This window comes from Symphalangus syndactylus, chromosome 14, assembly GCF_028878055.3.
Source record: "Symphalangus syndactylus isolate Jambi chromosome 14, NHGRI_mSymSyn1-v2.1_pri, whole genome shotgun sequence".
NCBI classification, from domain to species: domain Eukaryota; kingdom Metazoa; phylum Chordata; class Mammalia; order Primates; family Hylobatidae; genus Symphalangus; species Symphalangus syndactylus.
Window position 1 is genome coordinate 85,918,701 of NC_072436.2, and position 16,859 is coordinate 85,935,559.

The following is a 16,859-nucleotide window of genomic DNA, read 5'->3' on the forward strand; positions in this document are numbered from 1 at the left end:
CATGATTATATACAAAACCAAAAGTGTGAAAAACAGGCAACAGTCATACCAAAATCAGAGTTTCTTGCAGGATATCACTTATAAGGAGACAGCATTGTGTAAGAAATCTGAACTATAAGTAGATTTGGCTTTTCTTTTCACTTTTAAGTAGCCAGACATAAGACCTTGCAAAATTAACCTCCTTAAATCTCAGTTTTCTCATTTGTACAATGGGTATAAAAAATATTCATTCCTTCTACTTTATTGGATTGTTGTATGGGTCAAGTGATGTAAAATAAAAGGGTTTTAAAAATATGGTATTCCCCAAGTGTAAGAGTGTGTGAGTACTGAGTACATTTGAGAGTGTGCCTGTGTATGCGCACACTCACCGTGTGGATGAAGCAGACAGCCACATATGGTTAAATGTATACATGTGCTGTTATGCACGGATTCTTCAGGTTTCTTCACTAAAGATGGCTTCCATTAGGAATTTTTAACGTAACACACATCGTTGAGGGTTTTTTAATGTGTCCTTAAGAAATGTCTTTGCTGTAATTTTTTAATTGAGAGTTTCAGCAATGGAAATAAGATGTGGCTGTATTTTTATTGGTAAGAAAATTTGAATGGGTGAATTCCATTCAGCTTATTCTTTTTAAGAGAAAAAAAGCAGTTAACACAAATAGGGGCACTGAAGTAAAACCCACATTTTTTGATGGAGAAAAAGCTGAAAAGAACCTGTTTTGTTCATCTGTAGTGACAGGTCCCATAGCTACCTGAAAAGCATTTTTATTGCCTTTTGTTGATTGTGAGGTGATGGGCTATTTGTCACTTCTAAATATCATTCGATTCCAGTGAACTCTGTCCAGGGAGTAAGGCGGACCTGAAGCAATAGTCATCAACAAGCCACGAAATCCATCATGGCTAACATATAAGAGGTTATTTCTCTCACCTGAGAGTTAAGTACCGTGCAATCTACCCCCACCACCATCCTTCAAAATGAAACCTAAAGGAGAATAGCTAGGATTCTAACATAAATTAACATGGACAAAAACTAAGTTAAAGCTGGATTTCCCTCTGCTGCATTACATTTTCTTGTGACACTTCAGAACAAATTGATAAAGAATGCTTGCTTGAATAACAAAATCAGATTAGAGAAGGTGCATAGCAGTACAGACAGAAGCATACATTTACACTTGTACATGTGTATGGATTCTGATTCACTTCAGTTTATTCAGGAAGTCAATATAACTGCAAGCCTGAACAAATACTAGCATCCAGCTATTGTCTCTTTAGCCATAAAAGGGAATGTATGCATTAAACTAACTGGATGAGATTACAGAGGAGTAAAATAAAGAACATATATTCCAGGGATCCACAAATGTAGTGAATCTAGTTCTAGAAAGCTAGATGACTAGTGATTGATGCTCTCCTAAAATAGAAAACAGCAAGTAAATGCTAATTGTTTTTCAAAAGTGACTCAAACCAGGTTAACTCCTATAATCCACTGAATTTCCTACAGACTTTCAGTTAAGCCTCTATGAATAATTTCACACATCTTTGCATGGCACCAACTTACAGAATTAACTCTGAAACTTGTCAAAAATTAGATTGAAAGAATTAACAGGCAGAAACATGGAGGGTGAGAGAGACAGAGGAAGGGTGGCAAAGGAAACGGAGGCAGTTGGGGAGATGGGGAGAAAAGGCCCGGGCTTAGGGAGGAGATGAATGCAGCCAGAGCCAGGAATGACCCCTCCGTTTTTACTTTCTTTTCTAGAACGTATCGACCTATCTTTTCTGCCAAGTGTTGCTGTAGGTCAAAAGAAGAAAACATTGTTGAGAGGGAGTGGCAAGGCTTTGTGAAAATCTTTGGAGACTCAATCACTTCAATGGGCAAAAGGGTGAGCAGGACACTTCAGGTGGACAGGACAGACTGAGGAAGGACCCAGAGGTACAAACGTGCAGGGTCTGTGGTATAGGAGTCTTGCAGATTTGTCCAATTCGACTACAAGGGCACAATGGATAAAAGTCTAGAAAAGTTGGCTAAAATAGAATGCCCACCTACAAAGTGTGGACTTTATTCATTGGGTACTCCAAGCTCTTATTGGTTTTAAACAATGCTTTCACACCGTTTTCAGTTGATGAAATGCATTAGCAAGAAATTGCCTGTGAGGAGACTAAGAGATTAAAACTAAGTCAGATATCACATTGACTTATCAGCACTTAAAGGACAGTGGCAGAAAGAATGGAAAGGAGAGGATGTCAGTTATTGTAAAGAAACATGAATACCCAGGAATTGATGATAGATTGAATTGGGGGAGGACAAGGAGAAGCAGCTAAAAGTGACGTCAAGGTAAAGAGTCAAGGATAATCTTCTCAGTGGATTATTAGGAGGTGATGTCATCTTTTGAAAGCAAGAGGTACTACAGACATGCTCAGGGCTTGAGGTCTGTGAATAAGGCTTGGTCCAGCCCTTATTCCAAACAGGAAGCTAACAACAGACAACAAAGTAGAATTACTGGGCTATGGTGAACCTGATCAGCATGAATTCATGACTTCTTTTATGGAGGCTTTTTAACCAGATGGCGGGACTAGGGGAACCAAAACCAAGGCCTATCCAGAGCTTGGTATTAGTGCCATAGCTTTAAAGGGGAAAAAGCAGGTGAAAAATTCTAGGAGACTGTGCCAGGAGAATCAGCAAGGGTTGATGGACTTTGAGTCTACCGGCTATTCGTATTATAGTTTTAAGTGAATTGTGAGAAGTCATTAAATAAAACAAGTTAAAAAAAAAAAAAAAAAGATACACACCTGTCCATCTGAGTCAAAAGCCAGGCAGGCAACTCCATGTGTATGGACATCTTTAAGAATAGACACAGTTTGGACATTATAGGAATCCCATATGCATATATATGGCTCCTTCCCGACTTGGCCAGTTGCAACGAGAGTTCTGTCTGGGTGTAAGGCAAGGCTGAAAGAGAAAAGGTTTCTTTTCACATCTTCCAACTTAAGAAAACACTGATCACCTTTTATCCAAATCTGTTTCTCATTTAAATTATCTAACAAGGTGATCTCAAGAGAAAGAGTCTGAACTGTCCCCAAAGGAATTAATTACTTGATTTGTCTAATTGAAATGTTCACTTTAGCAGAGAGGCTTAGCACAGTCTGACAATCTCATTTGGTCTTACCCACCGGTTACCTTGAAAATTAGGTGCTGTTGTGATTGTAATTATTCAATTTAAAATCGTCTGTATAGTTTTATAATTGCTTTATGTTGTGAAATCTAATAATTGATTTTCAAAATATTACTTGTTTTCAAGTTAGCTTTTGACTTTTTTTTTTTTTAAAATGTTGTTACTAAAGGAAGGGTCTCTTCTTGGAATTAAACCTGCTTGCAGAAGCGCTGGATACTATCCCTCATTAGGATTTCACAAAGCATGAATGGGTCCCAGAGTCATGTGCAGTTTCTGTGTCTGTTGCTATAGATTTTCCATATTACATAGATCACTGTGACACCAAAGAACTACAAATTACAATTGTGGTTTGTATAGGAATTTTTCTCTGTAGTTCAATAAAAATGAAACTTCGTCAAATACCAACTGGTATTTTAAGGAGTCAGTAGCTGTTGAGAAGTATTTTTCCTAGATTAAAAAAAAATCACCCTAATGTTTTAAATTCATTGTGTACAGATGTTGCGCCTTTCTGAAAAATAGATGCTGGGAATCAAGAGCACCTTACCTATATAGCAAACTAGCTAATTGTATAAACTTCTGCTTATACAATAAACAAATAGAAATTTTCCCATTTCAATTTTCAGCATCTGCTTAACACAGTAAATGGAAGTAGACTTTTTCTTTTTTTTCAGTTTTTAGCATGATGTTAATGAGAGTGTATGTTCTGACATCAGACAGCGGATTTGCATGTTGGCCGCACTTACTATCTCTGGTTCTTTGGACAAATTACTTCATCTTTTGCCTCAGTTTCCTCATCTAAAAATAGAGATAATACAGAAAATAGATGATATAGTGAATCTCGAGTACTTAGAGTGCCTGGCACAGAGTGAACACTGAATACAAATTTTGTCTTTTGTGTAATTAGCATTATATATCTATAACCAACATAAACATGCCTGTGTGAATATAATATGGCTTCTGAAAATAAAATATGTACTTTAAATCCACGTTGGACATCTGAGAAGTGCTTGCTGGAAAATATATCTTCGGGAATCTTCATAAGCAAGTAATACAGAAAGATAACCCATGTAGAAGGGTAGCTTTTCAAAATAGGTGAATGCTAGAAGCTTTTAACTTTTTAAAGTTGTAGAACACTTCAGCATTCAGTTGGTGAGAGATGATCAATAAGAAAGGACCCTCCCAATCTCAATTTTGTTGAGACACACCTGGTATTTCAAAGCATCCAGATGTCCCAGAAAACTGCAAGATTATGGCATGCCACGTTTGCTCATTAAGCTGAGCAGATGGAAGCAGGCTAAAAACCCTGTTTCTTGACAAACCAGTATATTCTAGCTCATTCACTTATTCAGCAGGCCCTTATGGACCTATGGTATGTCAGGGACAGTGCCATAGATATATAAACAGAAATCACACTGCTGTCTTTCAAGGAGCCCACTTTCAGAGGAAAGAGACATGTAAAGAAGTAATTACAATATGTCAATATATATACACAGTAACATAGAAAGATGGAGGATGGAGAAAGATGGAGGATGGAGTGACCAGCTGCCCAGGACATTAGGGAAGACACGAGTTCATATGAAAGACAAGGTGCAAAGGAGAGTCATGTGAAAAGACAATGTCATCCACAGTTTCAGTCTTACAGAGAATGGCAGGAAATGAGATGGGTCAGGCAGGCAGGGGCAGCTCTTGAAAGCTGTCTTAGCCAGGCCAGGAAATTAGGGTACCACTGACTATTTTCAGCAGGACACAGAATAAACAGTTCCATAATTTAGGAAGGTAATCCTAGCAGTGATGAAATGCAGGGGTAAGGACAGATCTGTGAGGGGTGTTAGGAGAGGCAAGGTGGTCAGTTAGGGACCATGGAGAGACAGTGAGGGAAGATATGCGTAGAGGGAATAAAGAAGAGTCAAGAGCTATTGGGGGTGAGAACAGAGGGGGAAATGCTTAGTATGTTTGAGTCTCAAGAACAAGCCTGGGCACATTAAAGTTGACAGAAGATTTTGTGTGGGCGACGAGGTTCGTAACTCACAGAGCCTGGCTACAGTAAAGTTTGAAGCCTATGAGCCTGATCCTGGGAAAAGATGGCCTAACTCTATCCAATTTTTAGTGGGGAAACCAAGGAGACTGCTCAGGTTAGCATCACATCTGGAGCCCTAAAGGCTAGGAAGAAGAGGATTGACTAGATTGTATGCTCCGTGAGGGCGGGGGCTGTCTTCCATCACTCTAAACAGTTCCTGGAACATCATACAGCAGAGTAAGCATTAACAAAATACCTGAAGAGGGAGTGAATGGTGCCAACCATCTTGGCTGCCATATTGCCTCTCCCCCCTGCAATAGGTAACAGGTTCTACCCAGGGACTAGAAAATGAAGAATGAGCATATTTCCCCTGGAAGGCCAGAAACACTTTCAAGAGATATAAATTAAACTATTTTGCTGTGATCACAGCTTCTATTTTAAAATCCTTGAGATACTTGGTAGATTCTTGAGATTCTGAAGCATCCAGAAGCAAATAATAAATCGCTGCTCCGAGCAGTTGTTCTAATTCCGTAATTCCTGATTTATTTCAGTTCTTTGAATGACGGGGTTGGGGGGAATGGAATAAACAGATTTCAACAAGTCTTCAAATAACTTACCAGCCTTAGTTACTCAATTAGCAGCGCTACCCCAAAACACCTCACATTTTGGATTTAAAGTATTTTTATGCTGGTTATTGTTCTTTTCATTCATATTGAAGCCCATAAATTTATCACATTTACTAAAAAGTTCACATTGCAATTTTTTTTTTCTTGCCAGAAGTTCCTTCACACTGTTTGTTAAATCATCTCTTTACAGCCCTTTCTCCAGTCCTCCTTTGCCATTTGGGTACATTAAGAAAGTGAGCTTTTTCTCCTTTCATGAGCCAGAGTCTCTGACATCACCTCTCTGGCTTGATGCAACATGATTGCTTAGAGGGACTCATAATATTACCATTTATCTATGTCCATGTCAAGAATAGCAAGAACAGAGAACCACCTTTATTCACTTTACTATTTGTTACCTTTCCCATCAACTTCCCAGAAACTCCACTCCTTTCACCAGAGTGTTATGTCTCATCCAGGGCACAGCCAAATGGCATCCATGTCTCATCCAGGGCACAGCCAAATGGCATTTATTTCTATTTTAAATTTGTCATGTCATTTCAAAAGCACATGTTAAGCCTCAAAAAAGGAGAAAAGCTCACAAACTTTACTCACTAGATTTGCAAGAGAATATAAGGTATCAATAATGGTGGAGTTACAGATTTATTTAATAAGTACTTATTTAATAAACAAAATTCCACACATCTTTGGAATTTTAGTTCAGAAGCATTTTAAATGACAGGTGAGTATTATGTTTGAATTTTCCCCAAATGAAACCAAGTCCATCCTTTTCTACCTACCTCAAAATTGCTCTTTGCTCCTTTCTGAGTGCTCTGAGCCTCAGAAGTCACCCTCCAGCCACGCTGTTAGTCAACCAGCAGATTAAAAGGTCAGGTCTTTGTATATAATTAAGGGGCTGTGATGGAAAGAACCCTGTCCCCTGAATTCCTGGGCTTTTGATAAGATCTCATGAGAAATGGCCAACTATTGTGTCCTTCTATAGAGGGGGTCACAGAAGCGGAGAGTGCTACCATCACACAAAATGCTTGTTCTACCCCGGGCTTCTTGTCATCTTCTTTACCATGTTATGACTGGAAGTACGGACACCACTTACCTCTATTTTAAGTCTATCTGCCAATTAAGAGTCCATATATTTAATTATTTGCTTTTCTAAGAAAACTTGCAACTTTTGCAAGTTATTGTAGCTACGACAGCACTGTCACAATATTAAAACTTTTATAGTTGACTCCCTTTCATTGAGAGTCTCAATACAATGAAAGTCTCATTCCACACCTACATAAAAAGGTTTGGTGTCACTGTTTTTCCTTTGGTACTCAGTTTATTCCATTTATTGTATTTTACATATGGCAACAAAAAAAGGATCAAGTTTTGAAAGAACTGTTTTTTAATAATATAAGCCTAGTTCTTTTGGGAAATCCCATATTCTGTTACCATAGCAATAGAAAGCACTGCAGAGAAGGACTTTCATCAACCTATCTCAGAGAAGAAATTGATTTGTTTCTCTAGCATGCCAGGAGGGAAAAGCATGGCTTCCTGATGTCAGATGAGATCAGGAAGATTTCCAAACATCTTGTGTAAAAGAAGAAAATCCAAAGGGTCCTGGAAGGAAACAGCCTTGCTTATGAAGTTTAACAACAACAACAACAAAAATACTAATCAATACTAATCATTCTTGATTCCTTGAGGCAAAAAATTTTATAAGCACTTGTTCCAAGTGCAGCATTTAAAAAACATTCGTAATTCTTAAGCCTCATTTCATTTTTGCCCAGGCTGCTTCAGTGATTCTCTCAGTAATAATTTATATGTTTAGTTTTTTTTTTTTTTTTTTAAAAAGGTCTCAGCAGGAAAGCATGAAAGCCTTCTCCCTCCCTGCCCTGAAGATAACCTTGAGAGCAGCTTTCCCATTGCAGAGGCAGAGGCACATCAAAAAATTAAGTTGCATTGTCTGAGGACAGAAGGGGAGGTTGCTGCTTTGGAGGTTCAAGGGGGAGTGACCCAACCTCAGTGGATGTTCATCTGAAAGGCAGAAAAGGCAGAGGCAGGCCTGATTTGAACACAGTGGCCTGGAGGTAGTGGAACCTCAGATGGGGATGGCTGTGTTCCAGTCCTGGTCCCAAGAGATGCGCTTAGCACTTGAGTACCCCACCACAACTGTGATCTCGACACCACAGAGAGGGCCTTGCCTTCCAGGTGGGCTTGGGCAGCATAAACAGGAACGACAGCAACACGGACAAAACACCAAAATCCATCACCATTTTCCTGAATTGTATGAACCCCACAGAACCCGTATAATCCATAGTTTAGCAGGGGGGTCCCTAAAACTGGACTTTAACAAGCTTGATGAGCGGTGCATCTAATGAGAATGTGATTTAGTAAAATAAACTTAATACCTTGCCATAACTGTATGCTATGCTTACTGGTATGAAACTATATTCCAGCAATACCTTCGTATAAAAGAATGGTTAAAAATACAGCCATACAGTGGCATGACTGGAGCCAGCTTAGACTGGCCACCAAAAACTGATTAAGTTTTAGCAACTTTGTAAACCAGTTAATCACAGCCACTGTTAGATGTTATACAGATTTACAATTACATAAATTATATTAAAAGCAAAGGTAATACATACTGAAAGCTCATCACTTGGTAATTATTTTACTACATTTCACTGTTGTCTATAGTTGTGAGGTTATTTATTGCTATTCTATCCATATGATAGAAATACCGTAGATGGTGTGTTACTCCACACCTCTTCCCAACTCCATTTTCAATGATGTCACATTGGTGGCTTGAAGTCAGCCATAGTGGGTATATTTACATCATGGAAATCAGTAAGTGCTACAAATCACGGCTTAATTTATTGTTTTGTTGATTGTCTAGACTTAAGAGATAGGATAAAACGTTGATAATGCAGAATAAACATAAAAGTGTGTTGGCCAGGCGCGGTGGCTCACGCTTGTAATCCCAGCACTTTGGGAGGCCGAGGCGGGCGGATCACAAGGTCAGGAGATCGAGACCACGGTGAAACCCCGTCTCTACTAAAAAATACAAAAAATTAGCCGGGCGTGGTGGCGGGCGCCTGTAGTCCCAGCTACTCGGAGAGGCTGAGGCAGAAGAATGGCGTGAACCCGGGAGGCGGAGCTTGCAGTGAGCCGAGATTGCGCCACTGCACTCCAGCCTGGGTGAAAGAGCAAGACTCCGTCTCAAAAAAAAAAAAAAAAAAAAAAAAAAAAAGTGTGTCACTATGGCTGAATACATAAAATTGAGAAAACGTTCTCAATATTCTCTCACATCATTGACCAACAAATGTCGGGCTGATAGCTTTATTTACATTAATAAGGAAAATGTAAAACATATACATATTGGAACTTTAATCATTTGCCAATGATGTGAACAACTTCTTTGCTGAACCAGATGGTAATCAAGAATTTATTCCTCATTCGATTTTGTCAAGTCATGGTTAAACTGCAATCATAGACTGACCACAGATATACAAGTTCAGAAAAAGAGGAAAAAAAAGATCAATGAAAGCATTCTATCAGAATTGATTGGCTATGTGGAATAAAAAGTATGACATTTTATTATTTGTAAGTTGTGCATTATATATTATTTATATCAGTAAAGTGTGTAAGTTTATTAATGCGTATGCATAATTTTTTTCTCCTGGAGAGCTGTTTGTTCAGTGACAAGTGCAACACTGAAACCTGTCTCCTCCACTTACTGGCAAACAGTTTCCCATATATCACCTTCAGCAAATTACTCATCCTCTCTGTGCCCCAGTTTCTCATCCATAAGAATGGGAATAACAACAGTACCTACCTCAAAGAAACTGGGTACTATGAGTACTTAATAAATCCTAAAGCAATGATTAAAACAGTAGCACTTGGGGGTGGAGGCAAGATGGCCAAATAGGAATAGCTCCAGTCTACAGCTCCCAGCCTGAGCAACACAGAAGACAGGTGATTTCTGCATTTCTGTTTGAGGTACAGGGTTCATCTCACTAGGGAGTGCCAAACAGTGGGTACATGACAGTTGCTGCAGCACACTGTGCGCGAGCCAAAGCAGGGCAAGTCGTTGCCTCACTCAGGAAGCGCAAGGGGTCAGGGAGTTCCCTTTCCTAGTCAAAGAAAGGGGTAACAGACGGCACCTGGAAAATCAGGTCAGTCCCACCCTAATACTGCACTTTTCCAATGGGCCTGGAAAACGGCACACCAGGAGACTGTGTCCTGCACCTGGCTCGGAGGGTCCTATGCCCACGGAGTCTCCCTGATTGCTAGCACAGCAGTCTGAGATCAAACTGCAAGGCAGCAGCGAGGCTGGGGGAGGGGCGCCCGCCATTGCCCAGGCTTGCTTAGGTAAACAAAGCAGTCAGGAAGCTCGAACTGGGTGGAGCCCACCACAGCTCAAGGAGGCCTGCCTGCCTCTGTAGGCTCCACCTCTGGGGGCAGGGCACAGACAAACAAAAAGTCAGCAGGAACCTCTGCAGACTTAAATGTCCCTGTCTGACTGACAGCTTTGAAGAGAGTAGTGGTTCTCCCAGCACGCAGCTGGAGATCTGAGAACGGACAGACTGCCTCCTAAAGTGGGTCCCTGACCCCCGAGCAGCCTAATAGGGAGGCACCCCCCAGTAGGGACAAACTGACACCTCACTCGGCCAGGTACTCCTCTGAGACAAAACTTCCAGAGGAACTATCAGACAGCTGAATTTGTGGTCTCAGGAAAATCCGCTGTTCTGCAGCCACCGCGGCTGACACCTAGCCAAACAGGGTCTGGAGTGGACCTCTAGCAAACTCCAACAGACCTGCAGCCGAGGGTCCTGTCTGTTAGAAGGAAAACTAACAAGCAGACAAGACACCCACACCAAAAACCCATCTGTACATCACCATCATCAAAGACCAAAAGTAGATAAAACCACAAAGATGGGGAAAAAACAGAGCAGAAAAACTGGAAACTCTAAAAAGCAGAGCACCTCTCCTCCTCCAAAGGAACACAGTTCCTCACCAGCAACGGAACAAAGCTGGATGGAGGATGACTTTGACAAGTTGAGAAGAAGTCTTCAGACAATCAAACTACTCCGAGCTATGGGAGGAAATTCAAAACAATAGCAAAGAAGTTAAAAACTTTGAAAAAAAATTAGAAGAATGGATAACTAGAATAACCAATGGAGAGAAACGCTTAAAGGAGCTGATGGAGCTGAAAGCCAAGTATCGAGAACTACATGAAGATTGCAGAAGCCTCAGTAGCAGATGCGATCAACTGGAAGAAAGGGTATCGCTGATGGAAGATGAAATGAATGAAATGAAGAGAGAAAGGAAGTCTACAGAAAAAAGAATAAAAAGAAATGAACAAAGCCTCCAAGAAATTTGGGACTATGTGAAAAGACCAAACCTACGTCTGATTGGTGTACCTGAAAATGATGGGGAGAATGGAACCAAGTTGGAAAACACTCTGCAAGATATTATCCAGGAGAACTTCCCCAAGCTAGCAAGGCAGGCCAACATTCAGATTCAGGAAACACAGAGAACGCCACAAAGATACTCCTCAAGAAGAGCAACTCCAAGACACATAATTGTCAGATTCACCAAAGTTGAAATGAAGGAAAAAATGTTAAGGGCAGCCAGAGAGAAAGGTCAGGTTACCCACAAAGGGAAGCCCATCAGACTAACAGCTGATCTCTCAGCAGAAACTCTACAAGCCAGAAGAGAGTGGGGGCCAATATTCAACATTTGTAAAGAAAAGAATTTTCAACCCAGAATTTCATATCCAGCCAAACTAAGCTTCATAAGTGAAGGAGAAATAAAATACGTTACAGACAAGCAAACGCTGAGTGATTTTGTCACCACCAGGCCTGCCCTAAAAGAGCTCCTGAAGGAGGCACTAAACATGGAAAGGAACAACCAGTACCAGCCACTGCAAAAACATGCCAAATCGTAAAGACCGTTGGGCTAGGAAGAAACTGCATCAACTAACGAGCAAAATAACCAACTAACATCATAATGACAGGATCAGTTTCACACATAACAATATTAACTTTAAATGTAAATGGGCTAAATGCTCCAATTAAAAGACACAGACTGGCAAACTGGATAAGGAGTCAAGATCCATCAGTGTGCTGTATTCAGGAAACCCATCTCATGTGCAGAGACACACATAGACTCAAAATAAAGGGATGGAGGAAGATCTATCAAGCAAATGGAAAAAAAAGGCAGGGGTTGCAATCCTAGTCTCTGATAAAAGAGACTTTAAACCAACAAAGATCAAAAGAGACAAAGAAGGCCATTACATAATGGTAAAGGGATCAATTCAACAAGAAGAGCTAAGTATCCTAAATATATATGCACCCAACACAGGAGCATCCAGATTCATAAAGCAAATCCTGAGTGAGCTACAAAGGGACTTAAACTCCCACACAATAATAATGGGAGATTTTAACACCCCACTGTCAACATTAGACAGATCAACAAGGCAGAAAGTTAACAAGGATATCCAGGAATTGAACTCAGCTCTGCACAAAGTGGACCTAATAGACATCTACAGAACTCTCCACCCCAAATCAACAGAATATACATTTTTTTCAGCACCACACCACACCTATTCCAAAACTGACCACATAGTTGGAAGTAAAGCTCTCCTCAGCAAATGTAAAAGAACAGAGATTATAACAAACTGTCTCTCAGACCACAGTGCAATCAAACTAGAACTCAGGATTAAGAAACTCACTCAAAATCACACAACTACATGGAAACTGAACAACCTGCTCCTGAATGACTACTGGATACATAATGAAATGAAGGCAGAAATAAAGATGTTCTTTGAAACCAACGAGAACAAAGACACAACATACCAGAATCTCTGGGACACATTCAAAGCAGTGTGTAGAGGGAAATTTATAGCACTAAATGCCCACAAGAGAAAGCAGGAATGATCCAAAATTGACACCCTAACATCACAATTAAAAGAACTAGAAAAGCAAGAGCAAACACATTCAAAAGCTAGCAGAAGGCTAGAAATAACTAAAATCAGAGCAGAACTGAAGGAAATAGAGACACAAAAAACCCTTCAAAAAATTAATCAATCCAGGAGCTGGTTTTTTGAAAAGATCAACGAAATTGATAGACCACGAGCAAGACTAATAAAGAAGAAAAGACAGAAGAATCAAACAGATGCAATAAAAAATGAAAAAGGGGATATCACCACCAATCCCACAGAAATACAATCTACCATCAGAGAATACTACAAACACCTCTATGCAAATAAACTAGAAAATCTAGAAGAAATGGATAAATTCCTCGACAAATACACCCTCCCAAGACTAAACCAGGAAGAAGTTGAATCTCTGAATAGACCAATAACAGGTTCTGAAATTGTGGCAATAATCAATAGCTTACCAACCAAAAAGAGTCCAGGACCTGATGGATTCACAGCTGAATTCTACCAGAAGTACAAGGAGGAACTGGTACCATTCCTTCTGAAACTATTCCAATTGATAGAAAAAGAGGGAATCCTCCCTAACACATTTTATGAGGCCAGCATCGTCCTGATACCAAAGCCTGGCAGAGACATAACCAAAAAAGAGAATTTCAGACCAATATCCTTGATGAACATTGATGCAAAAATCCTCAATAAAATACTGGCAAACCGAATCCAGCAGCACATCAAAAAGCTTATACACCATGATGAAGTGGGCTTCATCCCTGGGATGCAAGGCTGGTTCAACATACGCAAATCAATAAATGTAATCCAGCATATAACCAGAACCAAAGACAAAAACCACATGATTATCTCAATAGATGCAGAAAAGGCATTTGACAAAATTCAACAACCCTTCATGCTAAAAACTCTCAATAAATTAGGTATTGATGGGACGTAGCTCAAAATAATAATAGCTATCTATGACAAACCCACAGCCAATATCATACTGAATGGGCAAAAACTGGAAGCATTCCCTTTGAAAACTGGCACAAGACAGGGATGCCCTCTCTCACCACTCCTATTCAACATAGTGCTGGAAGTTCTGGCCAGGGCAATCAGGCAGGAGAAGGAAATAAAGGGTATTCAATTAGGAAAAGAGGAAGTCAAATTGTCCCTGTTTGCAGATGACATGATTGTATATCTAGAAAACCCCATTGTCTCAGCCCAAAATCTCCTTAAGCTGATTAGCAACTTCAGCAAAGTCTCAAGATACAAAATCAATCTACGAAAATCACAAGCATTCTTGTACACCAATCACAGACAAACAGAGAGCCAAATCATGAGTGAACTCCCATTCACAATTGCTTCAAAGAGAATCAAATACCTAGGAATCCAACTTACAAGGGATGTGAAGGACCTCTTCATGGAGAACTACAAACCACTGCTCAATGAAATAAAAGAGGATACAAACAAATGGAAGAACATTCCATGCTCATGGGTTGGAAGAATCAATATCGTGAAAATGGCCATACTGCCCAAGGTAATTTATAGATTCAATGCCATCCCCATCAAGCTACCAATGACTTTCTTCACAGAATTGGAAAAAACTACTTTAAAGTTCATATGGAACCAAAAAAGAGCCTGCATCACCAAGTCAATCCTAAGCCAAAAGAACAAAGCTGGAGGCATCACACTACCTGACTTCAGACTATAGTACAAGGCTACAGTAACCAAAACAGCATGGTACTGGTACCACAACAGAGACATAGATCAATGGAACAGAACAGAGCCCTCAGAAATGATGCCGCATAGCTACAACTATCTGATCTTTGACAAACCTGACAAAAACAAGAAATGGGGAAAGGATTCCCTATTTAATAAATGGTGCTGGGAAAACTGGTTAGCCATATGTAGAAAGCTGCAACTGGATCCCTTCCTTACACCTTATACAAAAATTAATTCAAGATGGATTAAAGACTTAAATGTTAGACCTAAAACCATTAAAATCCTACAAGAAAACCTAGGCAATACCATTCAGGACATAGGCGTGGGCAAGGACTTCATGTCTAAAATACCAAAAGCAATGGCAACAAAAGCCAAAATTGACAAATGGGATCTAATTAAACTAAAGAGCTTCTGCACAGCAAAAGAAACTACCATCAGAGTGAACAGGCAACCTACACAATGGGAGAAAATTTTTGCAACCTACTCATCTGACAAAGGGCTAATATCCAGAATCTACAATGAACTCAAACAAATTTACAAGAAAAAAACAACCCCATCAAAAAGTGGGCATAGGGGGGTGGAGCCAAGATGGCAGAATAGGAACAGCTCCGGTCTCCAGCTCCCAGCCCCAGCGACACAGAAGACGGGTGATTTCTGCATTTCTGCTTGAGGTACCGCTTTCATCTCACTAGGGAGTGCCTAACAGTGGGTTCAGGACAGTCAGTGAAGCGCACTCTGCGCGAGCCGAAGCAGGGCGAGGCATTGCCTCACTCGGGAAGCGCAAGGGGTCAGGGAGTTCCCTTTCCTAGTCAAAGAAAGGGGAAACAGAGGGCACCTGGAATATCGGGTCAGTCCCGTCCTAATACTGCGCTTTTCCAACGGGCCTGGAAAACGGCACACTAGGAGATTGTGTCCCACACCTGGCTCGGAGGGTCCTATGCCCACAGAGTCTTGCTGATTGCTAGCACAGCAGTCTGAGATCACGCTGCAAGGCGGCAACGAGGCTGGGGGAGGGGCGCCTGCCATTGCCCAGGCTTGCTTAGGTAAACAAAGCAGCCAGGAAGCTCGAACTGGGTGGAGCCCACCACAGCCCAAGGAGGCCTGCCTGCCTCTGTAGGCTCCACCTCTGGGGGCAGGGCACAGACAACCAAAAACTCAGCCAGAACCTCCACAGCCTTAAATGTCCCTGTCTGACTGACAGCTTTGAAGAGAGTAGTGGTTCTCCCAGCACGCAGCTGGAGATCTGAGAACGGACAGACTGCCTCCTAAAGTGGGTCCCTCACCCCTGAGCAGCCTAACTGGGAGGCACCCCCCCAGTAGGGACAGACTGACACCTCATTCAACCGGGTACTCCTCTGAGACAAAACTTTCAGAGGAACTATCAGACAGCTGAATTTGTGGTCTCACGAAAATCCGCTGTTCTGCAGCCACCGGTGCTGACACCCAGCCAAACAGGGTCTGGAGTGGACCTCTACTAAACTCCAACAGATCTGCAGCTGAGGGTCTTGTCTGGTAGAAGGAAAATTAACAAACAGAAAGGACATCCACACCAAAAACCCATCTGTACATCACCATCATCGAAGACAAGAAGTAGACAAAACCACAAAGATGGGGAAAAAACAGACCAAAAAAACTGGAAACTCTAAAAAACAGAGCACCTCTCCTCCTCCAAAGGAACACAGTTCCTCACCAGCAACGGAACAAAGCTGGATGGAGGATGACTTTGATGAGTTGAGAGAAGAAGGCTTCAGACGATCAAACTACTCTGAGCTACGAGAGGAAATTCAAAACAATAGCAAAGAAGTTAAAAACTTTGAAAAAAAATTAGAAGAATGGATAACTAGAATAACCAATGGAGAGAAGGGCTTAAAGGAGATGATGGAGCTGAAAGCCAAGTTTCGAGAACTACGCGAAGAATGCAGAAGCCTCAGTAGCAGATGCGATCAACTGGAAGAAAGGGTATCGCTGATAGAAGATGAAATGAATGAAATGAAGAGAGAAGGGAAGTTTAGAGAAAAAAGAATAAAAAGAAATGAACAAAGCCTCCAAGAAATTTGGGACTATGTGAGAAGACCAAACCTACGTCTGATTGGTGTACCTGAAAATGATGGGGAGAATGGAACCAAGTTGGAAAACACTCTGCAAGATATTATCCAGGAGAACTTCCCCAATCTAGCAAGGCAGGCCAGCATTCAGATTCAGGAAATACAGAGAACGCCACAAAGATACTCCTCGAGAAGGGCAACTCCAAGACACATAATTGTCAGATTCACCAAAGTTGAAATGAAGGAAAAAATGTTAAGGGCAGCCAGAGAGAAAGGTCGGGTTACCCACAAAGGGAAGCCCATCAGACTAACAGCTGATCTCTCAGCAGAAACTCTACAAGCCAGAAGAGAGTGGGGGCCGATATTCAACAT

At 41.0% G+C, this 16,859-nt stretch overlaps 1 protein-coding gene across 2 annotated transcripts in view; it reads right to left on the bottom strand.

Annotated features, from left to right (window-relative positions):
* The window catches only part of EML6 (EMAP like 6), a 321,610-nt gene that overhangs the window by 165,721 nt on the left and 139,030 nt on the right, over positions 1 to 16,859 (bottom strand). For both annotated transcript variants that reach the window (XM_063617993.1, XM_055243331.2), the window contains one exon: positions 2,785 to 2,944. In XM_063617993.1, the coding sequence (XP_063474063.1) occupies positions 2,785 to 2,944 (160 nt within the window). The remainder of the gene's footprint in view (positions 1 to 2,784; positions 2,945 to 16,859) is intronic.